A 24,586-nucleotide genomic window follows, 5' to 3' on the forward strand; every position below is an offset into this window, starting at 1 on the left:
AGGGCATGGTTGCTTTGGACAATCGAGTCTGTCACATGAAGACAGTATAGCTTTCATCTACACCAACTGCAAAAGACAAACCAGATGCTTCAAATTCCATTAACTTACTGGTCACGCAAAATATCTCCATCCTGATTAGGGTAGAATGCAAGTTTGAAAATACGATTCATCACACTACGTTCTATAGCTAATTGGGCATCCTGAAGCTGTTCTTCACTGGCATTCTGCCATATGGCATCCTGAGCCATAGCCCCATATAAGAACTGAAGAAAATCTTCAACTTGGGCTGTTTTATCATCTGCTGCTGTGAGTTTCTGGAAATCTGACAAAAAGCAAAAAGAGAGAAGGCTCATTTAAAGAAAAAACAAAACACACACACACACAAAGTTATTTCTGATAGGTGTTTCTGGAAAGGAGAACTCAGAATCATTTCAGAATTCTTGCCAGGTAGCATGGAGGTTCTGTTTTATCCCTGCCGCCCTGGTAAGGGAAATAAAAGAAGCAGCACTTGAATTGAACAAGACAATTAAAGTGTATGGAACACATTTAGCAAAGCATACGGTCAAAACACTCTACTCGATACTGTTAATCTATTCCTCTGCAGCACCAATTTTTACATCTTCTTTCCAGTCACCCACAGAGACCCTACTTCCTTGCAAAACGCTCAGAACAATCATTAGAATAGTTACTGTACAACATACAGAGTTGTACCCAGGAGAAAAGAAGAATCAAGAAAAGACAAAAGTGAGATCAAGAAAGTCAGTGTGTACATTTATCTAGCCCTACCTTTATTAAGTAGGCACAGTTGCAAAATTCATATCTACAAAATACAGAATGTGTGATACAGCCAAGTTAACGCAGCGTGACCAAATCACTGGCCACTCATTGGCTTCATATTTATAGCATTCTGTACCAAGAGACAACTGCCACTCATCTGCCAGCAGCCTAAACATCACAGTTGCCAATTTCTCTTTTAGATCATCCAGGAATAGCTGCCTCCTTTCTGTCCAAAGAAAGGGTTTAACTCCTTGCTGGGTTGCTGAATCTCATTACCAGAACTTTAATCCCAGTAGATACTAAGTTGTCATATTAATTTCAGCCTATTCAGGCACATTTAATATGCAGCAGTATATACTCCAGGACCAAGAACTGACTCCTAATGTCTTATGTGCTTCGTTAAGTCAGACATCTGTCACACAGAAATAATTCATTTTCAGTGGGCCTGTTTTGAGAGGCGTCTTCCTGGTGAAGCACCCTTTATGCTATGACATTTTTTCCATCTTTGACTCATTTAATTCAAACTAATGCCGTTCCCTATACCTACCGAGGTAGAACTGTTCTGTCCGTACTCGCAACTGAATGCTGCAACCTGATTTATCATTTATCAGTTAATCTAAAGCAACTACCAGTATTCACGCTAGATAATATGATTTAGCATAACTCTGTCTAGGCGAAGTGAGGTCAAATTACCTTCGCTCTCTCGGCCTATGAAAAATGCAGACCGTTACCATGGCTTAGTTGATAAAGCAATTTAGTACATCGCAGCAATCTGTCCATTTGAGCCGTTAGTTCACTAGCTAAAACAAAGATCGTTTCAGGAGTCTGCTCCTCTGATCAGGAGTTGTACTTCAAAACAGCAACCAAAGAGCCAACACCTAAATATGGACTTAGGGAATATAAGCAATCCACACACTCTATTGTTACCTTGAATAAACTCCTTTATTTTCTTTTCTTTGCTTTCTAGCAGTAACCTCACACATACTGTAGTGAAGTATCTATTAGCCACTTCTTTATCTCGCAGAACTCTCTGCAACAGCCTTTCCAAGTGCGCTTGTGTTGTTTGCAGACCTTGGCGACATCGAGTTAAATAAGCGATATATGGAGCTCTTTTCCTAAGAAGAGAAGTGCTTTTCATTAGACTCAATTCAGACAGAATATAGTAGCTACATAAACTGTCACACTGTAGCTGCAAGATGAATCTCCAGCTTTTGCTTTTAAAATAAAGCTAACTCCTGAATTAGGAAGTTAAGCCTTATACAGACTTTTCTCCCTGGATTCACTGCCCTTGTAGCACTCCACGATGCAAGACTTTGCAAATTCTAAACAGCATCTCTTTTGTCAGATCTGTGCATTAGCCACAGTAATAGACTGATCTAACCTGAGTTTATCTAGACTGACTTGAGTTCCAAGCTTTTTTAATCCATTCCCAGAAGTAGGGGACAATTTTCATCACGTTGCGGCAAAGCGCAGTTGTAATAATCCAACTTGGTAAAATACCATTTAAATCAAAAGGGGTCTTTCCAATCTATTAGCGGATAAACATACATATTTGGAAAGCCATTAATAAGAAGATACAGAACAAACCACCTGTAATCCTCTGCAATAGAGGCCAGCAGTTTTCGACAAGTCCTGTTATCAAAGCGGCTTACACATCGCATTGTCTCTTGCAGCTGGGCCATCAAATTCTTGTCTTGGAGGTTAATAGCTTCAGCTAGCTGAACTTTCAAGAAGCACACAATTTCATTATCTAATGAAGAAAAAAAAAAAAAGATTACTAAGAGGAAGAAACGTAGGCACAGTGAAGATAAAACAATGCTTTCGGATATGGCAAACATACGCGTAACAGTTTAAAACCAGCACACTTACTTACATTAGGCAATAAATGTTATTTTATGAACAGCTGAAGAGGTCTTAAGTTTTCCAAATATCAAGGTATAAGTCTTCATACCACTAGCGTATTTAATATTTATAACCATTCTGAAACAGCAAGGGGACCAGACAAGCTGACATATTCACCTGTCTTTAAATAAACTTAGAATGGATGGGCGGGCATGCAGGCAGACACATGGCATGCACCAAATCAACGTGAAGACTTCGTAAATCACTTAAGCCACTATCTTACTACTGCAGGGTAATTCCCAACAGGACACATTTTTGTGAGACTGTTCTACAGCCTCAGGCTCTGCTTGCACTGCATCTGAAATACTTTATTACAAAAAGAGAGAGAGACCAGGTTTAGTAGCAGGCTTGTTTGTGGAATAAGAAAAAACCTTTTCAGGGACAAAAGGTGGCCTATGCCTATGCCAAACAGAGGTTTCCATAAAGATTGCAGTACAGATGTCATTAGCAGGAGGGAAGAGATACATACAGTACAAAACACCTGTGTGTATATATCAATTAAGTTTACCTTCAGGGTCTGTATGATCTGGTAGACCATTCCTTGTTGAATGGGTCAGCATCGGGAAGGCAACAGAATCTGCCGAACAAAGAGCCAATCTCAATTTCTTCTTTGCATCCCTTAAAAAGGAAAAGTATTTTCTTAATGAAGTTGCTGCAAAGGCTCTTTCTTCAATAAAGAGGGTTTTTTTGTTTTATTTTTTTTAAGCTGCCTGAAAGTTCTTCAACATAATTTTAATACATCAAGGCTGCTGAGATCAGATTTATTGGATTTTTCTTAAACACTGAACTGCTGTCTCCTCTCAGGAGGAAACATCCCTTCCTTCATCAGAGGGAACGTGACCATTTGAAACACTCAGAACTATGTCAGATAAAGGCACATAAGTTCACCATTAAGGAAGACGCCACTATCCACATCAAGATTTGTGGAAATCAGTTACATGACTTCTGCTTTTAATTCTACCTTGTGTGCAAGATTAAGCATGCAAATATATTTACCTATAGGAGAAAGCAGAACTTTGTGGCTGTGCTACTTGACTTGCAGAGTCTGGGAGATCATCTGCAGACATGTTTTGCAAAGCCTCATCACGCGGAGAGTCATGCATACTCTCACCATCCCCAATAGTCTCTATGGAAATGAAAAAGAAAAGTTACACTTGTTTAGTTTTGTCTTCCGACTCCTCTATTCTAGTATTCATCTATTTTCTTCTTGTTAGTATAAGAAAAAAAAAAAACACCTCTGAGACACCGAATAAGACAACCGTTCTGAATGAACAAAAATAAGTATGCAAAAATTATACAATCTGCAAGACACTAAAATTATACAATCTGCATCAGTTTCGGAGAGCAGTATATTTTTGTTTGTTTTTGATGGAAACGGAACAAAACCAAAACATACACACCTATCCATGCTGATATGAGAACGTGCTATGAATAAATAACCACCCCAATGGCAACACGAAAGAGCTATCCTTGGGAACACTGATTTAGTTTTCAGAGGGGCTATCTTGCAGGTTAACAAAGAAACGTTTCTCTTGTAGCACTTTGTTTATCCAGTTGCTAGTACTAACGTTTGTCTACAATACTGAAGTGATTTTATCTTTAAGGAGAAGAAACCACATTGATGATGATTTACAAAAGCCAGGTTCTCACCTGCACTTTCATAGTTTACTATAGCTCCTTCACTAGGACTGGTTCGCTTAATTGCATTCCTGTATTTGTCCAGGATATCCTCTGCAGCCTGTGCCTGTGCACTGAGCCTTGGACTGGGATCATCTGAAAAGGCAACCAAATCAACAGGAGTTACCCTTGTACTGTACCAACAGAAAGCCAAATATGAGAAACTAGACCCACAACTTTGGACTTTGTTTTCAGCCACAACAAAAAAAAATACCTGCTTGTGTTCATAAAACCACAATCCAAGTATATTTATAAAGTCTGAACTGAAAGCAGAAAAAAGCAAGTACAATGAAAGTGAACAAATAAAGCCAGATCCGTAGTATATTTATACTGTACACACAAACGGTTACTGTATATTTAAAGTCTTCCAGAAATGATTAGGTAAACAGAAAAATATACATCTCAGGTCCAAACCATGCCTAATTCAGCATTTAAGTAATTATCACAGAAACGTTTGCAGCTATCCTGACAGCTCAGCTATGATGAGGACGTGAGCTTTAAAAGCAAAACCAGAGTGAAAATTTGACTGAAGATTACAGTACTACATGAATTGGCAGAATTATGATTATCTAAAGACAGTCCTTCAAGGCAACAAACTATGCACGTCCTTATTCAGGAAGCCAGTTCTGAACATTAACTGCAATAGCATATACCTTGCTGTAACTAGATAACTGGTGAGCATTATAGGATTCCAGAGGGCATGTTATGAGAGAAATAATTAAGAAGATATTGTTCACATACCTTGAAGAGTCGAGTATCTGTCAGGTACCATGTCATCTTTGTCTTTTTCTTGTTTTTCTTTTTTTCTAAATGGAATAGGAGCTGAAAGTGCAAGGTACCTTATTCAAGACTATACTGAGACTGAAGAAGCTATAAGAAACTAGCTAATCAAAAAGTTTGTGACCAAATAATCATCAGCAAAAGAATAAGCCCAACTGCGAGGTGGAACAGAACTGTACTGTCACCGTATGTAGTAAGCACGGCCTTTAACAGACATACTACCATGAGCCAAGTGGAAAGCTCCTTCTTGAGCAGCTTTGCCTGTCAGGTACTGTATGCTCTGCAATTATTAGGAAAGGGAGCCAGGCACCTTCCACTTATTTACATACTTATTCATACCTTAATTTAGCCAATAATTCAAACTCAGATATTGGCCATAACGATGTGCACCTGCTCTGCCAGCTCCTTCCCAGTAGGAAGTCTGGGAAGGTGCTTTCCATTTAACATTGTGCGGTCTTTGCAAATGAAGTGGTGTTAAAATACTTCTATCTACGTTCATACAAAGGCTGCAAGGATTATGCTGGCTCTTTTCTAACTGATAGCCTGTGTTTAAAAAAAGGCAAGAATAAGAATATCTAATATTACATACATAGCTCTATTACCAGTTGTCAATTATTCACAGCGTAAAAGCCAAATACTATCTAGACAAAGCTTCACTTTGGAAATAAGTCAAAGTCTAATTTCCATTCGTTCTCTGCTCCAAGAGGCATCCTAAGTTATCAATACTCTTCAGCGGGCAAGCTACCGTCCCTACAGAATTAAGACTAGTCCTCAGTGAAGCTGCAAATGAAGTTGATACCATACACCTACTCAGTGATTGGCCTCACTAAGGATTCCAAGGTCACCAAATGATTAAGCTTAACACAACGTCTAACCAACTTTGTTTCAGCTTACACACCTCTTTATAGTTATCCCATACTTTATATTTCAATATTTCTTTACTGTACCACTTGCAATTTTATTTCCTTTATTTCTCAAAAGGAAACAGGACAGTTGCTCTGTACAAAGTCTGTGTCACAGCTATCGAGAGCGATGATTTAACACGTGATGAAGCAGTAACAAGTTTTCACATAAGTGAATAAAGATTTAATAAAGCATGCGCTATTACTAAGACACCAAAACCAGACAGACATGAGTCTACCTTTGGGCATAGCAGACACAAAACGTTTCCGCCACCAAGGCTTGTTTCTGTCAGACTTCTCATCATCACTATCTTTTCGTTCTTCGATCTGCAGAAGGGCAGAGTCTACATTTCAGCATATACCATTCTTAAACAGTTAGGTTATTTTTCAAGTGTAAAGATAGAATTTCTTTGACATCTACCAGGTTATGCTTCATCAACTGTAAAAACAAAACTACAGCAGAGCATCCAGTGCTATAGCAGATTTATTTAGAAACAAACATCTCTGTTTTTAAGAAAGTTACCTTTCAAGATGCTGCAGCATTTTGAGTTTAAACATTACAACAGAGCTATTTCTGAAATCCTGCCTAGTCAAATAAAGCTTGTCAAATAAATTTAAGATCAGGTTCATTTCAGTCATTCTGAACATCTGCAGCTTTAGCTTGCACAACATTACTGTCCAGCTTTTAAAAGATGACAAAAGTACATTGTAACTCCTTAGCTAAACACATTTAATATCAGCTCTTGCTAGCATGAGATACGTACAGGGGGCCTGCAGGGCGAGGGGAGAGGGAAGAGGGAGAACACACACAAACACACAATAAATAGAAGCCTTACCTCTCCTCTAGAGGAGTCCTTACTAGGAGACGAAGATGACGACTGAGATGCAGCAACCAGAACAGCTGCCCCAGTGTTGGTCACTGGCATAGGAAGATCCCTCTCCTCATTACCAAGACGTCTGTTCCACCCAGGATCACTCATAGGTCTCCGAACTGATGATACTATATCTGAGCTCCTACTGCGAACCAGCCTTTCTGGATAAGAATGTCTCTGCTTGAACGCTTCTAAATCAGTTGAAATTAAAGTGTGAGACCCAAAGTTTGGTAATCGGGCCTCATTACCTCCCATTGCTCCTTCCAAGATTGGTGGATCTGGTGGTGGGTGAGATGGTCTTGCATAGTGTACTTTAGGCCTCACTACAGCTGATACTCCTAGGTTGACAAACATAAAAAGCTGCATGTGTTTCTTGTAACATTTTTCCAAATTAGCTGATACTAACATAGAAGCATTGAAAATGTCAATCTTTACGGAAAAGCTCATCCTTTACGACTTACCCTCATTTGATGACAAAGGGTCAAACAATGCAAGCAAAGAATCTGTCTGAGAAGGGGGAGATGTCAACTGACTGGCTGCTGAAATACAAGGTGGGGAGGACAGACAAAAAACCCACACACACGAGTCAGCATTTCGCTAAAAACTATGTACAACATACAAAAAACCAGCTGTCAATAACAGTTTACAAAACGCATATTCAAGCTTTCTGATATGGAAGGATCTTGTGCACTGAAATCAAAGAATTAGGTCACAAAGAATGAAGAAACAAAGAACGGACCAAATTCCAAGTGCAAGAGGACAGCCAACGTAATCAAACAGAATTAGCAAGAGATCTTAGATCAAAAGCTAAAGCTGTAGTGCTACAAAATAGCACAGCCTCTCTGTCAAACAAGTACAGTACTAGCAAACAGGAAAAACGTTAAGCTTCTCAGTCAAAGTTTTGACATTTTAAGCTAGGAGAAAGTTTTATTTCCCTCTCAGCTTCTACTCCACTCCTACTAGGATGTAAAATGCATGGATTTCTACAAGTGTTATCTCAATCACTGTTTAAAAGACCTCAGTTACCTGTAAAAGTAGAAGTAGAGTCTATGATAAGTACTTTACTTACCATGGGTTGTTTCATCCATGTCAGGACTTGTCACAGAATCTTTTCCCCCAAAGTCAGAGCTACATTCAGACCTGAGATCCTCAATCTTATTAGGAATATCTTCAGATGTTGCACTAATACCTTACACATAACAAAAGAAACAGCTGTTAATAGTCTTTCAGAGAAAAAGGAGGCAAATCCTGAAGATGTTGAAATATTCTGTAAATGCTGCAACGATCAAGTCCTAACTTACAGTAGCACCTAGGCATTCCGAAATTCTATACTCCTAAGATAAACCAGACACCCTAAAAATCTTACATCTTCAACTATTTTAGCATAGCCATGAACACACATTATGACAGGCATTAGAAAGATGTTTCACTCTGCTAAATAATTTGCACAAAACTAAGAAATGAAGTACATACATATAAGCTGATATAAGAAACAAAAAAAAACCACCCTAAAATTGTGATAAGTAAATGCAAGACAGTTCAGAGCCTCTTCCAAATCAACGCTCCGCTGCTAACCATTGCTACTGTAGGACGGAACATTTGATGTTCTGCTGCCTTTTTCTTCCTCCCCACCACATATACTTGTGAGATGAACACCAAAAAAAACAAGTATGAGTACCAAAAATTATTAGTGAAATTACGTACAATTAAAATAAGTGCAGCAAAGTAGATGGTGAGATCATGTTCTAATACAGCAATGTGTTTTCAGAAACAAACACACACACACCTGATACAACGCTGAGGCCTGGTGTACTGGGGCGAGAACTGACCTCCCTTACATCTGTGTCATCAGATGTGCTACCCAGGCCAGAACAGCTTTCCAGTTCTTGTAGCCTTTCCTCCTGCTTCAGGTCTGGGGCCTCTACAAAATGCAGACAGGGGAGAAAAGAAAGGAAAAGTATTATTATGAATGTCACATTCCCTTAAAATTCACATAGAGAAGAAGGGGTGAGGGGCTTCATTTCATATATGAAGTTCTAACCTAACTCAATTATTGCAACACGAGTTTCCTCCCTACACAGCAGGGAGGACTACGCACAGACAGCAATGTCCTAACTGTACAGGCTTTTTGGTAAGTTTTTATTCTTAAGTATTGTATTTCTTAGCTAGAGACAACAGTCTACAGTCAACTCGTCATTAACTGAAGGAAACTAATATGACAGATACCACTACTCAGCATTACAAGAGAGGAAAGCTAACAGTTTGCTTTACAGTCTTCTTTCTTTTTTTAAGCCCTTAAGTTCTTTCATAACACCAAGTCTCTTGCAATCCTTTCCATCTTCTCTCTGCCTAGAGAGAGTTTGTCATCTTTCTTTTAATACCAGGAGTATTCACAAATTCTAGCTTAACCCCAGAACACCAGTTTCCTCAAGGAAATGGAGGGACAGATTCCTGCTTTGAATTATATGCCTCTGGAAGATTTTTGGCTCACACTGAAAGCATAAACACAAACTGCAGGATTCTAACCTGAATCACTTGGTAATACTTCCACGCTCCAAGCCTCACTTGTTGTTTCTGATATCGTTGAACCTGTGCAGGGATCAAGCAGCACAGATCCTGAACCTGGTAAACACAGCAAGCTGCCTAGCATGTTCTCTGCAGCTGCACCTGCAGAAGTAAAGGGAAAGCATATAGTTAGAAATATGCTTTCAGAAGACAGCACTAGTATTAAAAAACATAAGGACACATTATAAACGTCCTTAATGAAGTAATTACAGAGACAACATTAAAAAAAATAGAAGTGAGCAACCAAATAAAGTACAGGACACATGCACAAAATCCTCCTACAGAAAAACTCCAGTTAACCAGTGAAAACATACTTATTTAGAAAGCGAGGAGGGCAGCTCTGTAGCCTTACTGTTTTACAGCAAGCATGAAGTATTTTGACATACCACATGTACCATCAACTTACCTGCAATTTCCTGCAAACGATCTTCATCAATATTTGGATCAAAGTCACTACCCAAGACATCGGTACTCCATGTCTCACTCACGGTTTCTGATATATCTCTGTCATCTGTCAACCCCATCATATCGCGGATTTCAAATTTACGGAGCTTGTCGTCAAGATTATCCTGAGTTGTGGCTACGTAAAAACAATTACAGAGACAAGTTTTCAGTCTTTCAAAAGGCCTCTAATTGAAAATCTGTAAGAGTACATTATAGGAAAAAACAAAACAAAAATTCTGTCAGGTAAGATACTGCTTTAAAGTAAGGTCCGTAAAGCACTATTGTACTATTCAAGAGATGCTGCCTGAAAACAGTTTAAGAGATTTTTCATTTTATGTCTCAAATGTGATTTAAGTTACACATGGTGACCTATCAATCAAACCATTGGACAAAAAGGTAATGGATAAAAGCCTACTATCAAGAAACTTACACATAAGAACTTATTCTAGTTTTTAGAATCATCTTTCTAAGACCGAATGCTCATCAATTGAAAGGACAACATATAATCACAGAATCATTAACGCTGGAAGGGACCTCCGGAGATTGCCCAAATCCAACCTCCCTGCTCAAAGCTGGATCAGTTAGAACAGGCTGCTCAGGACTGTTGAGTTATGTTTTGAGCATCTCCAAGAATGGAGGATCCACAATCTCTCCGGGCAGCCTATTCCAGCCTTTGATCAAGATATTGAACAAGAAGCTATCTAGATGCTTTAGCAGTTCTCCAATCCAGTTCACCCTTTTCACTTGAAGGAAAGCAATTACAAACAATTTCCCAGAAACAACTTAAGTCTCAAAATCTCATACAATTTCATTCTTCTAACAATAGACTATATGAAATGTTTCTAGAGAACAACAACAACAAAATTTAGGAGTGACTGCACAACGGAGAACTAACTTCCCCCCCCCACCCCGAACTAGTCAATTTCTCAGGCTTTTCCTGAGAACTTTGGGTTTACCATCCACAGCACCTTCTACTAGAGAATTTGCACATGCCTTGTTCATGTTCTAATAGCTGCAGAGCTTCAACACCATTGCTCCCAGAAGGGCCCGCACCAAGCTCTGATACAGACTCCCCTTCTAAATCCAAAGATGAAACAGAATTGGAGCGATTTGAAGGACCTGAGAAAACAGATTGCGCTGTTAATCTAATTTGAACAACATTTCCCAAACGTACAACGTTAACAAGCCAGGATGCAATTAGCTAGAAGGATGACAAGAAATGAGAAAATTACAATATAAAATACCAAGCTGATGATCTTGCTGTTCACCATTTTTTCCGAGCAGTTCACCAAGTTAAGATGAACATGCATTTTCTCTACTCTTCATCCCTACTCCACAGATACTTAACCTGTACTATAACTTGCACTTCATGTGTTCAGAGTGCCGTGCTAATTAATCTACAAATATTTTACCAAAGATGGCTGGAATCTCACCATTACCATACTTTAACTAAAAAGTCAATAAAGTCTTTATCATTCTTTCCCCCATCCCTTCCTCCACACAATACCTTCTCTTGAGAAGAAAGGGAGCAAAAACTAAATTACGGAAGTTACACAACATCATTTAAGCCAAGCAATTTGTATAAACCTCTTCAATATCACAAATAAACCCCAGCTCTGTTGCATCTGAGGTGCATATAAAGGAGTAGTCCAGAGTCTGGAAGCCATTCTGAGATATGGAATAGTTTATTAAAACACAATGAAAAGTAAATCTGAGAACTCTAAACTTAAGAGATATTTAGATTGGCTTGATAATTACTAGTGCACTTAAAAGGTTTTTTTTTTTTTTCTAATCCCTTTGTTTTCTCTTTCTAAATGCAGGGTTTTTTCACGTTCTCAGGCTAGGCTATGCCTTTGTAGGTCAAAACTTCACTCCAGACTTTTCCCTTTGAAGGGCTAACAGAAAAGACAGGCTCTCAAGGTTAAATAACACCACCCTTAAAACGGTAAAGATGACACGCTGTATTTAACAGAAGATCCTTTTATGATTAAAAAACGCTAATGGACAAGACTTCTTCAAGACTTAAGTAACCCTTCACCTTCAGATATTCCTTCCAGATTATCACTGCAGAGGGAAAAGCGCAAGGTTTTATCAGGTTTACCATGGAGTTTGTTTTCATCAACAGGGACATCTCCTTGTCCGCCATCTGTAAGCTGCATATTTAAGACCTGGAGGGCGGGCCAGGGTGGGGGAAAGGAAGAGAAAAAGTTTCCTTAAAAAAATCTGTTTTTCAGACCAATTAAACAGTAAACAAAACGTGGCAAATTTTTTGCCATCTCCAGATATTAATAACACAATCAATTTTCTAACATTCCATTTGAAAAGACAGTTGTTATCTCCAAAGTTCAAGCCTAGAGGGAACGTAAGGTAACAAAGATGCAATCATAAGGAGAGTCCTGATAACAAGGGAATCAGCAGCTCACTCATCACCCCAGCAGTCTACTATGACATGGGAACTGATCGTGACAAGACTGCACAAGCAGAAAATACAAACTACTGGGCAAGGCAGCAGCAATGATGAAAGCAGAATGTTGTTCTACAGCTGGTGAAAGGAAAGACTGTAAAACTAGCCTTACACTAACCAACGTAGTCTGAAGGCAGCCATGACAACCTGACCATAGCTCAGTGTTCACAAGAAACTGGGCCCGGTGGTTTAAATCTGAGCTGCCAAAAACCTGGGATCAGCATTCCAGTGCTTTGCCATCTACCCGTGCCACTCGATCCAAAAGACAGAGCATGCAGAGAGCTAACAGAACCCATTTATTTAGGTTCTAAAATATGGGCACTGAAATGACAGCTCAGGTTTGCTCTTAAGCACGTCAGACAGCAAAGCCTCTTTGCAAACGGGCCAAGTTTGGGTTTTCCTGCATTAGCATACTGTCTTCCACACTTTACAGATATGCTAAAGTGAGGAAATAAGCATGTAACAACGGGAAATTTGAAAGCTACAATCCCAAAGTTCAATAAAATAAGTTGAGATTTTAATTTCCATTCTGGACTGAACACCTGAACTTAAGAGTCACAACGTTATTGTTCAGCTACTGGAGAGGCTAAAGGGTGTACTTTTCAAAACACCTGATATTTGATAATTTTTGCATACCTCATTTTCTGACATCATTCCTGGAGTAATCTGTGGGCCTGTCCCCAAAGAAATCACCAGCACTTCTTCTGGCTGAACTTCTAGGATGGTCTCCTGGGAGGATCCTTCATGGTCTCCATGCTGATCCATTTGAATATTTGATCTACTTCTGCTACGAGTTGCTAAAGAAAACGTTTTAAAATGTGATGTTAGAAAGCTGTTCCTTGTTTAAGGAGAAAAAATACAATAGAAATACAGAACTACTGTTTTGCATGAGTAACATGCATACTAAGGAACTTGGAAAACAAAGTCTTATTAGACATCGAGTGATGGAACTGGTGTTTAAAACTGAAAAAAAGCATGTTTTTAACAAAGAAGTTTAGAGAAGTAAGGTATATTGTGTCCTATTCACCCATACAAATTTATACTAAAGATTATCAGGACTTTCAGTATTTCTAATGGATCGAGAGTTTCGACAGTTCAAATCAAAATAAAAGCAGGAAGTGAAGCAGATTTAGTGCTGCAGCTGCAGAGGAACTCCCTAATAGATATACTTGGAGAAGGGAATAGCAGAGATCTACATTCATTTTCTTTAGAAAGACTATCCCACCTATATAGTTTGGAAGAATCTCAAATATTTATGCTTTAAATATTTTTAAGAACTGCATTCATCTCTTCCCTCTTAAAGCAGTAGTCATATTGCCCCACACAAGCTAGAGAAACCTTCTAGTCTCGTAAGAGATTGCCACTGCACTAATAAAAAGTTGTAAAAGCACCAGAGAAGAAACAAAAGGATCTTGTGAAAAGAACACGTCTGCATTTGTGAAATTAAGTGCATATGAGTTACAGAAAGACTCTTTGCTAAATTAGTTCAGAAAACTGCATGTCTTATCACTGACTAAAGGTCAAGGATCCTGTGGCTTAAGATTTTTTTTTTTAAAAAACTATTTTGTTTACAAGTTTTTTCCCCCCCTCCTAAAAAGGAAGGAGTTTTATTCTAATGAGTGTCTCAAATCTAGATCCATATAATTTAACATCGAGTGGTTTACTACGATTATTTTGTGGCTTTTCATTACACTGTTCAAGTAGTTGCATTTTCCTATGTTTGGCACCTTGGAAGGAGAAAATAAAGAAAAAAACTAAACAAACAAACAAATACAGACCATAAGAAAAGATTCCTAAGTATGGCAGCACGACACCGGTTATTTCTTATTTGATCCAAGGAATACAAGGCAAGTGCGTGGAAGTCACAGGCAAACTGTGCTTTTAAAATTGTCACACAACAGAACACGAGGTGTTTTTAAAACTACACATACATAGGAAATAAGCTGCATATTGAAATGAAGGAATCTGAAAAAGCAACTGACCGCCGAAGTAAACCAAACGTACGGTTAAATATCATAGTCCTATGATATAAATAAATGTTTTACACAAAGAATGGAAAGAGGGCATTACCCACCAAAAGGGGTTACTAGAGTTATATGAGCTGAAAGATTGGTAGCAGAAGTATCCCAGGCAGTAATGGCTGCCAACTGCTGTCCTGGATTTCGAAAGCATTAAAATGAAACAAAAGAAATCAAAACTTTGAGCAATAGAACTATTTTATACCATAAAATAAATGCTGTTGTGCCATTACTTTACAGGCATAAGACCAGAACCATTCAGAAGTGGAACACAGAGTTTTAACACCACAGGATAGGGTTTCTGGGTTTTTTTGTTTTTTTTGGTTTTTTTTGCCTTTTATCAGGTCACATATATTTTGGTCACGTGACACACTAACACCAAATCCCTCAAATGAATAAAAATATCCCATATGGTCATATTCCCATAAACACACACTGAAAAAGAGTATCACACTTCTATTTTAAGAGGAAATACTGAAATGGGAGAGTTCAAAATCCAGAAATCCTATTCAGAGAGAGGGGGGAAAAATAAATATTGCACTACCATATACTAACTACTGGAATTAGACCAGGGAAGAATGGAGAAAGAGAGCTTTTCTTCTCAACACACAGTTAAGTTCCACCTTTTTTTTTTCCTCCCCCCCCCCCCGCCCCCCAACCCCTCTGCCATATTTGCTCCTGGAGACATTTTATTCCCTTCTGAGACACAAGGATTTAAACTTATTCTGTCCCACTAATTAGATGTCATAGCTTCCACCTTGCCACTTTCCTAAGCAATCTTCCCCCCTCAGATCTGCTTCCCATCTTCAAACTTTTCCTTTTTTAATCACTGCACTAGCTTTACTACCAATCACTTCAATATTTTTATCCAGTTCAGTCCAGAGTAGACAGCTCATCACACTTGCGTCAGAAAGCAAGAAAGATACCCATTTGGCCTATGTAAAAGAAAACTCTTCAGCATCTACATATAAACAGTGGGAACTGAAGATGTAGCCAAAGAGTAACCTAAGAGATAACGGAGAAAACAGCACAGAAAACATAGAACAGTATCAGAAATCTTATACATCGTCTGCTTGCTGAAAGAACTTCACAGTTCTTACCTATAGGTAATCGATTTTTTTTGTTGGCTGGAGTGGTTGCAGGAGAGAGCTGTGGGGTATTATAAGGAGTCATTTCAAGGCTGCTGCTTTTCCCCGGTTTGTTCTGGGGTAAGTTGGCCAACAAGTTTTCCAGAGCCATCCGATCTTCCTTAAGTTGATCACTTGACATTACATTCCGCATAAAACCAACCTACACATTTAGAATTAGTGTCGGTAAGAAACACAGCCTAAAGTTATCAGACCTGCTTATCCTATCTGCAGACACATGCAAAAAAACGTATATATTGCATCTCTTGATGAACTAAGATTTTACCAGAGTAGTTAGCTGGCTGTACGTCATGTAAACCACTGTTCTACTCAATCCCTCCAGAAGGTTAACTGAAGACATCGGAGGAGTTTCAACTGCACGTCCATCAATGACTACATCCAGGAAAGCAGCAACACAGCTCTACAAAGAGAAGAAATAGTTCTACAGTGAGGGACCATTTACTAGAGGTTGAAAAGAACACAAGTTATGACGAGAGCTAAATAGTTTACACAATGATGTAAGTTTTGCTTCCTACTTTTAAGGTCTCAAGATAATACCACGTGTCATTAAAATCTCTGAACACCAAGTAAGGAAAGCATGCAGTTAGTTTTAGCATTTCCTTCACTGCTTTTCTGTGTTCAAAATTGTCACCAACTTAAACGTTCTTTATATGATTTTAAAAAGCGACAAAAAAGTTCCATTTCACCACTGCAGTTTCAGATGTTAAATATAAACTCAACTGTTGTATGGTAATCGAACTGCCCCCTCCTGAATAATCTACTGAGCACAGTCTAAAAGCGAAACAAGAAACAATCAAGCACTATCACTTTCAAACTTGCACCTGACTTAACATTACGTACAACAAACGTATAACTTGCAGAATTACAAGTAGCAAAAAAATGGAATTTACACAAGTGAGCTAACACTTTTTAAACATGAGATAGTACCTCAACACTCATTAGTTTCACTGTCCTGATGAAGTTAACTTCAGTATTGCTATGGACGACTCATACTAACATTGAAAACGCTGAACAAAAAGCAAAACTGTACAAAAAAGGAACATAAGTTCCTTGTGTGCTAACAAGTTACTTTTTTTAAATTACATTTTATATGAAAGTTGTTTTCAAAGATTTCTTTCCAGGTTCGGTAGAAAAACAGATAGTAATTCAGCATTTCAGTTTAAGCGGTAACGTGCTTCGATTTCTTTTTAGCTTTTTCTTTTAAGAAAAAGTATTATGTCAGAGGAGGAATGAAAATCCCCAACCCTTAAATATAGTACTCAATATTTTGTTCTCAGCTCTGTGGGGGATTTCATCGGCTTTTCTGTACAAGTAACTCATAAGTTAACTGCTTGTGAAGTCCTTTGATATAACTTGATTAAAAAAAAAAAGGAGACAGCAGAGGGATGGAGGAATGAAGTATGCATGTAAGACTTATCCTTTTCTAGTCTTGAGTCTTACTTTGTCAAATTTAGCAAGGCCGCTCTTCATACGTGGATCTCCCTCTTCAGAACCTGTCATTGCCAGTTGCTGCAGAAGTCTCCCAACCTGAAATCAGAAAGAACTATTAGGAATACAAAATTCAAAGATTCTATTATAGAAATTAGATAAGATGACTCTTCCATTCCAATTTTTTTCCCCCCCCATTTAATACTCCTAGAATTACTCCTGGTTGGGTGGACACAGCCTTGCATTTGCTTTCAGGACAGAAATAACAAGTTTAAAAACAACAACAAAACCAAACACACACAAAGCTGTTATTGCATTTAACTAGGAAAATCTGCATATAGAATATGCTAGGAGTAGCCTTACTTCCCAGAAGCACAGCATATTTGTTTTTAGAATATGGCAGGACTGAGAGTTGAATCCATCTTAAACCCAGGTATATTCCTTATTAATCTCCAATTGCAAAACTTTCAACTTTAAAGAATCACCAACTGCTTGCATATTATAACAAGCCTGTGATAAGGACAGGAGGGCTAGTGCATTTTAAGAAAACCACTGAAAGGCCCCAGTCAGGATGAAAGCCTCATTTGGATAAGCCTTATTCAAAAGGATAAGAAAAAAAGAAATGTTTGAAGACTGTTACTGTCCTGGAAAACTCACTAGAGCGATTACACTACGGGAATCACTTAATTGTCCAGTTTATAGGCAACACTAGAAAGTAGATGGTTACTTTTGTAAGGAATATTCTCAGTCAAATGAGTATTGTTTAACACCCTCTGGCTACACCTCTATATACTGTCATTAAATCTCCCAGTATTTGCTCAGAGACAAAGCTTTGTCATCAGGGCTGGGGAACACCATAAGGTATAACAACATAGTACCTCGCCACCCAGCAGAAACACTGGTCATTATATCAATACTTAATTTATGCCAGACACTTGGGACAAAGTGTTCAACACTAGCAAAAACAGAAAAGTGTTAGTTTACACACATTCTAGATTTTGCCTTACAGTCACATTTATACTTAAGATTCCATTCTTAATAGTAGCTTTTATAAAGAACATTTGCAACTCTTGTAAGACATAAAGGAATATATGCTCTCAAATGTTTAAAAAGTCAGTATTTTAAAGCAAATGGGCAGACAAACTTTAGACTACACCTTTCAACAACTATGACAAATATCGTCAAATACAGCAGGAGTACTTTTTGCTTTTACTGTAACAACATCAGTTCTAGTTAAGCAAAAACACCTAGAGGATTTCTAATATAAAATCTGTTTTCTTTAGACTAGCTTAAGACAACTCATACCTGCATCAGATTAAATCTTGCCACCTCATTTATAGGAGCATCAGAAATTATCCCATACTGTTCTGGGTTAACAACTGCAGGACAGATGAAACATGCTAGAAGAAGATCTGTGCACATTGCTCTGACCTCCCCAACCTCCAGCCTGTCTACGCATGAGAGTGTTTTGTACATCTGTGACACGATCCATCTCAAGCTGTGTGGAAAACAGTACGTATTTTGTTTAAGATAGCCAATGAATTTGTTCACCAAGGTCACCAGCTTGGCCTCGTTGGAGTCGACCATCTCTTGGACTCTTTGCTTGAACTTTTCTGTGCCTTTCTCTCCAAATAACTTTTCCTGTTGTCCTGGAGAGAATCTCTCAATTAATTTGTTCGGATCAGTTTCCAGGTGGTCTTCATCTTCAACCAGAAGCTGCATGATTGGCTCATGTAAAGTTGCAGTAAGAAAGAGTTTTGCAGAAAAGAGTCCTTCAGAGAAAAGTTTGAATAAGATGCTGAATGCACAGGTGCCTCGTCTCAACAGCCGCCTAGGGTTGTCACTTTCCTTGAGTTCAAACTCAATCAAGTAGCGAAGTACCTGTAGGAGGTAGCTCTCATCCTCCTGCATAATGCAATTGCCATAGATGGAGGTAAAGACTGTGTGAATAACGCTCTGAGTGTTGTCCTGGTTCAGCTTCTCTCCAGCAACCAGACAGGATGCAATAAGCCTAGGGTTCTCTCTCAACCTGTTTAGGAATTCTCCGTAAGCAGTTTCCTGAAATCCCAACTGCTTATATCCATCCACAAATTGTGTATCCTCCAAGATTTTAGCATGCTGACAGCATTCAGCCGGAGAAGCTTCAGCACTTGAAAGAAAAACATAGAAACAGTTTCAGTAACTTTTAAGTAGGTCAAGCTTGCTAAAAGATGCCACACACTGAATCTATTAGCAAGAGCACTACCAAGGAAAAAGCCTTCCCATATAGTTAACGGGAAGGATTTGCAAATTCAGGAATAAGTAAGGATTGTTCCCACAAACTACAAACAGAAGCACATATTGAAAAAGAGGGTAGTTCAAACAGTCAACAAACAGGTTCCAGGTAAGTCAGATTTCCTAGCTTAGATTTCTTTAAAAACCTTACTATTCCTTTTTTATGACTAATATAGCACAGTACTCCAGACACCAAGTGTAAAAAGTTTCTGTGAATTTGCTGCAATTCACAAAGTTTAGGAATTGTTTTCTCCCAGCCCCTCTCTACATACACACGCCCACCCATAGTCACCTTGTTATGATAAGTCTGTCCAAGTTAATCCTTTGCTGCTTGGAAATCCATGCTGTGCGGTACAGCTTTTCAGCTGTCTTCAGTACATCTGCATTGAGCCTTTGAATAAGTTGCTTTTCCGAGTTGACGTAGAGTCGTTCCTGCTTGAGGTGATGAGCCAGCGTGTGAATATCCAGCTTCACCATCTTTGACGATGAGCAGACTTCACAGTATTCACTGAAAGAAAGAAAACAAAATTAAACAGGTAAACCCCATTAGTTAGCAAAATAAGTTCTAAAAGCCCCAAAGCAATAAACAGGTTATAAACTTACAATGAACAGCAAGGACTTCTAAGCCCCTTCCCTATCAGCATATTAATAGGCTCTCTCAAATCCCAGGCCTACCTCCTAAGAGGCATTCTTTCCTAACATTAAATTTTGTAACTGCCAAGTTCATCAACCACTTGTCATATCAGCACATAAGTGACACTTGCATATTACTGAATATCTTCAGCTCAGCTCTTCAGGTGAGGAAGGAATGTAGTGCAATGCTACAGAACTCTTGCGCCACAGCTCCAATACACAAGATGAGAAACTGGCCATTACTCGGAGAGAGGTGGCCATTGGCATAGTTTAGGTGACACTCAAACTCAGGAAGATAAAGCACTTCCATTCTGATGTACTGTCTGGTGAATAGGGAAAGAGATTTGTGTAGTTACTCTTTTGTTTTAAAGTATACCCCTATAACACAGCACCAGCCAAGTATTTGGAAGCGGCTCTCTCTAGTCCATCAAAACAAAAGAAATGTCCTCTCTCATCTACACATAAGAGGTACCAGGCTCCCAAAACATTAAGTGATCTTTGGAAAAAAGAAAAAAAAAAAAAAAAAGCCAGAAGTATCAATACCCAGACAAGGCCAAAGCTGAAAAACAAGTCTCAAGTCTCTACTCAACTGTAGAATTAATTCAGCAGAAAAACATTCTCAAATGTTTCGGCTCAGAAGAATTTGTGGTCCACGATCCAAAAATTAAAAAAAAAAAAGGTCAGAAAAACTGAAACAACCTTAGGTTTTCCATTCACATCAGGGACAAAAAAACTACACAAACCACTTAATGCCTCAATGTAGCATCAGCTAACTCCATAATTAGGAAGCATCTAAGTTACCAACTAAGTGCTACATAAACAGAGAGTACTACAGCATTCAAAACAAGTGCAAGGAGCTAATCTGTCTAAAAATTAACTCCACTGAAGATAAAAAACATCAGTTGCATTAATGCTAACAAGAGAAGGGGTAGGACCAGGTAGACCAGGTGTTTCCATGGAATTAATCATTAGTTGCTTTATGGCTTCTCCACCACCAGAATTAACAGCCATACTAGATAATTTGGGAGGAAAAGGTTTGCCATTTAGATTAATTATACACGTCAGAGCTGTCAAGTGATCTGGTGATAAACCCTTCAAAGCCAAGCTACAGCTAAATGAAAAACTTACTTCCCACAACCTGCAGTCACTCCAGAGGAGCTCTGCTTCACAAGACCATTTATTCCATGCTTGAGAAACTAAGAATAATTTACCATGCACTGGCCTAATGCTCTTTATTGTTTTAAAGATCACTGCTTAGCATAGCAGGAGATGATCCTCTCTGAAGAGCACAGATTAGCTCCCTAACTGGGCATAGGTTCTACATGTGTTGCTCCCCCTCCCTTCCCCTCCCAGGATGCGGAAAAGCCTGATAACCAGGTGCACTGACAGCCATCACTGTTCCTTGAGCACGTAATTAAGTTCTTTCATCTATAGTTTTAACCTGACAACCAGAACCCTAGCAAAGACAGAAATAGATGCTGTCACAAGTCTTTATGCATGAAAAATTTCAGTCTTACACTTGATGGTTTAAGAGCATTCCTATCAAATTCGAAAACCAGGGATATAAAGCGCTCAAAAAGTTCTTCAAAAAGAAAAGGATGAAAAAATATCAAATGCGTATATAGTCATCCTATCTGAAGATGAGATTAGCAAAGAACTTCAAGGATACAGTAATTTAGATGTTTTTAACTACGGCAGTCTTGGGTAAATAAAACAGAAAAAGAAACACTGGTGTTACTGCTAGAGTTCCTTCAGAAATAAATGACGACTACTTGCAGCAGATTTTTCTTAGTCACAGAATTTTAGAAAACATGACTATAGCAAAAAGCCCTAGCATCAAACCTATTACTGTGTTTGCAAGCTATTGTAAGCTAATTATTAGACTTGGCTATTGATATCAGCAGGAAAAATAAGTTGCATTCATACAAATATACATATTAATGCAATCCGTAGAACTAGCTTCTGTCTATTCAGATGTTTTCCACTGTAAGGCTGTACCTAAAGATTTGGTAAACTATGAGCAAATTTAACAGCTTTAGTTGACATTTCTAATTTTAATGTGTCTGCCTGAAGGCTCCATTTTTCTGGATAAGAAGTTATGCCAGGTGGTTTTCCTGTTCGCGAGCAAGTTTTGGGAAGGAATGGGAGACCCACCCACACGGGGTATCCCTTATGAACAGCCCGATGACAGCTTGTGTTCCTACGGTTTGAAAATTGACAAGATAAAGGCAAGTGTCTAGTCCTGTATCACTCATTACAAATACATGTAACAGTAGATACGCAAATTAACCTGCTTCTGAGGTGTCTCATGTACTTACAAGCAAAGTTACTTCTCTTACGGAGAGCGTCACTCAGTGTCTTTTTTTTTTTTATAGTGAAGATGTTTTCAACATCAAGGATGGGCTTAGAAGTCAGTTAATGCTCAGAAAGCAAATAATGCTCCCATACAGTCTAGTGTCTTCACACACATGTGTATTCCATCCATCCAACAAGCAAAGAAAGCTAGACTCGATCAGATAACTACAGAAGAGTACTACATCATTTACAACGCCACCTGAGGAAGAGAATGTTTTTTGCACACGCTCATAAAGTTACCTAATATAAAAATAATTTGGGCATCTCCTGATGATACTGTATCACAGCCATTAAACAAAAAAATAGGAAAATCGAAGCACAGCGTAACTGAGAAGTTTCACACTGTTGTGCCTTTTTTTTTTTTTTTAAAGTTATCATTAACTGTGAACTTCAATTCTGAAATAAAATAAAGCTCAGAAGACTATTACCTGCATCTGTGCTGCTAAAAGTACTGGTTCCATGACTACTTGATAACATCCTACCAATTTGCCACTATGAAATAGTCTATCTCACCTGCCAAATATAACAAAGGTAAGAGGAGACTTGACTTGGAACTGAAATGTGGGAGACTAACAAATATCGCTGTATTGCTGAGAACTGAGGCCCGCCGGGCAGTATACTGACTACACGACAGCAGTTTTTACACTATGTAAAAGAAAAAAGGATCAGTAGCTTCCATGTTATAGTTCTCCAAGAAAAACAAAACTAATTTGACTGCTAGTGATTGCTGCTGAAATCCCCCCTCCATAGGAGAGGGGTGCCTCATTATCTCCCATTTACCAGTTAAAAAAAAAAAAAAAAAAAAAGAATTATTCTGAACTCACAACAATATACTGAGTAACAGTGCGAACAACTATCTTCACCATCAGTTTCTAGAAGACATTTGAGAACACTAGAGATGTAAAGGAGATAGCTTAATACACATGGTACTTCAGCAGGCTTCAGACCGGCTCTATAAAAAACAAAACAAAACAAAAAAAAACGCAGCATAGCCAAACTAGTTGAGCAAGCTGTACATGCTTTAGCGGCTGTTCAGATACCGGTATCAACACAGCCTGTCTTGAAAGGCCAAGCTACTGTATCATTAATATATCTGTATGACACGTGAACCCCCTTCAAAAAGCTCTTCCCTGTATGATCTTTAAGTATTAAAAGTATTAAGAGATAACAGTTGCACCTAACTTTCCCACATGACACAGCAGTTCACTCCACACCAGCATTTAGGACCGAATCTTTAAGAAACAATTAGCCACAGTTACATATCTGGTGACGCAGTACAGAAGGCAATATTAGAACAAACAGAATAGCAATAGCTTTAGCTGCTACTAATTCCAAAATAATTCCAAAAAGCTGTTTGGCAGTCTAGCTTATCGGTTTCTCCTGAATAAAAAGGTGCCCATAATTATCCAATTACCTGACTTCTGACTACCAAGCATCAAACTTGAAATATTGGATACCTGTAACTAATTGTATAAAAGAGACAATTTAGGAAATTTAGATATCCAACAATTTGATGTGGCGGACGAAACAACAGATTTTACATAACTCCTTTTATCTACAAACTATTTGTCATTCCTGGTCATTTCATTTTGATACAAAAACATTTGTTTTTCTGTAAATTATTTCAAGACTACTTAGCAGCTATCAAAAGCTGTGACCAGGCATGGAAAACTTACCACAACAATTGAAATTGTTTCACTCCACGAGGCCTGAGCACGTCAACACAGACCATTGGGGCTGTGTGATCTGACAGCAGCTAAGATGTTTTTTCCTACCATCATCATGGCATAAACTTGTTTAGAAACCCAGACGATCCGTGACTCTGACAAAATTAGGACATAAATTGCTTAAAGCCCTGGAAAACACTACATTTAATCTTCAGACACTGAATTCAAGATCATAAAGCAAGCGTTTCTGTATGCCACAGTACAAAACCAAGTGACACCTCTATTAAGTATTTCTGCAATGCACTTGACAGAAAAAGATTAAGCAAAGTAGTCAATACTTTCTTCTTCTTCCTCCTTCAACGTTTCCTGCTCAGGGTTATTTGCTCCTCCGGAGTCGAGCTACACAAGATCCAACTTCCAAAGCAAGCTTGGGCAGATCTGATGTGGGCAGGGCAAGGCAAAGCAAAACTGAAATCATTCCACCTTATTGAAAAAGAATTTCTAAGCAAACTTCAATAGCTTCCGTGCTAATTCACCCCAGATGAAAGTATCTCTTTCTTCTTTAATATTTATAGTAAAGACTAAAAAGCCTTTTTTGTTTACGTAAGCTAACAGCCTATCTCCCAAAGCGGAGCTCATTTTTCAGTAAGATAGTTTCACGAGCCACGTTTATCTGCTGA

The 24,586-nt window shown here is 38.5% G+C and overlaps 2 protein-coding genes across 19 annotated transcripts in view; one reads left to right on the plus strand and one right to left on the minus strand.

The window, feature by feature from the left end:
• HSPA5 (heat shock protein family A (Hsp70) member 5) overlaps window positions 1-24,586 on the plus strand; it is a 339,565-nt gene that overhangs the window by 304,332 nt on the left and 10,647 nt on the right. The gene's annotated exons all lie outside the window — the stretch shown is intronic.
• Window positions 1-24,586, minus strand: part of GAPVD1 (GTPase activating protein and VPS9 domains 1) — a 36,696-nt gene that overhangs the window by 6,196 nt on the left and 5,914 nt on the right. For 7 of the 18 annotated variants that reach the window (XM_068915391.1, XM_009677627.2, XM_068915390.1 and 4 more), the window contains 23 exons: window positions 19,544-19,759; window positions 18,283-19,126; window positions 16,990-17,076; window positions 15,815-15,949; window positions 15,502-15,691; window positions 14,458-14,538; window positions 13,020-13,180; window positions 11,958-12,087; window positions 10,913-11,038; window positions 9,882-10,055; window positions 9,437-9,577; window positions 8,697-8,831; window positions 7,980-8,099; window positions 7,372-7,449; window positions 6,875-7,248; window positions 6,278-6,365; window positions 5,098-5,178; window positions 4,330-4,452; window positions 3,676-3,805; window positions 3,188-3,297; window positions 2,368-2,527; window positions 1,705-1,892; window positions 109-322 (listed from right to left, as the gene is read on the minus strand). In XM_068915391.1, the coding sequence (XP_068771492.1) occupies window positions 109-322; window positions 1,705-1,892; window positions 2,368-2,527; window positions 3,188-3,297; window positions 3,676-3,805; window positions 4,330-4,452; window positions 5,098-5,178; window positions 6,278-6,365; window positions 6,875-7,248; window positions 7,372-7,449; window positions 7,980-8,099; window positions 8,697-8,831; window positions 9,437-9,577; window positions 9,882-10,055; window positions 10,913-11,038; window positions 11,958-12,087; window positions 13,020-13,180; window positions 14,458-14,538; window positions 15,502-15,691; window positions 15,815-15,949; window positions 16,990-17,076; window positions 18,283-19,126; window positions 19,544-19,728 (4,055 nt within the window). In that variant the 5' untranslated portion in view covers window positions 19,729-19,759. The remainder of the gene's footprint in view (window positions 1-108; window positions 323-1,704; window positions 1,893-2,367; window positions 2,528-3,187; window positions 3,298-3,675; window positions 3,806-4,329; window positions 4,453-5,097; window positions 5,179-6,277; window positions 6,366-6,874; window positions 7,249-7,371; window positions 7,450-7,979; window positions 8,100-8,696; window positions 8,832-9,436; window positions 9,578-9,881; window positions 10,056-10,912; window positions 11,039-11,957; window positions 12,088-13,019; window positions 13,181-14,457; window positions 14,539-15,501; window positions 15,692-15,814; window positions 15,950-16,989; window positions 17,077-18,282; window positions 19,127-19,543; window positions 19,760-24,586) is intronic. The other 11 variants (XM_068915399.1, XM_068915389.1, XM_068915400.1 and 8 more) reach the window with 5 other exon arrangements.

The sequence above is a fragment of the Struthio camelus genome, chromosome 20, assembly GCF_040807025.1.
Source record: "Struthio camelus isolate bStrCam1 chromosome 20, bStrCam1.hap1, whole genome shotgun sequence".
Lineage (NCBI taxonomy): Eukaryota > Metazoa > Chordata > Aves > Struthioniformes > Struthionidae > Struthio > Struthio camelus.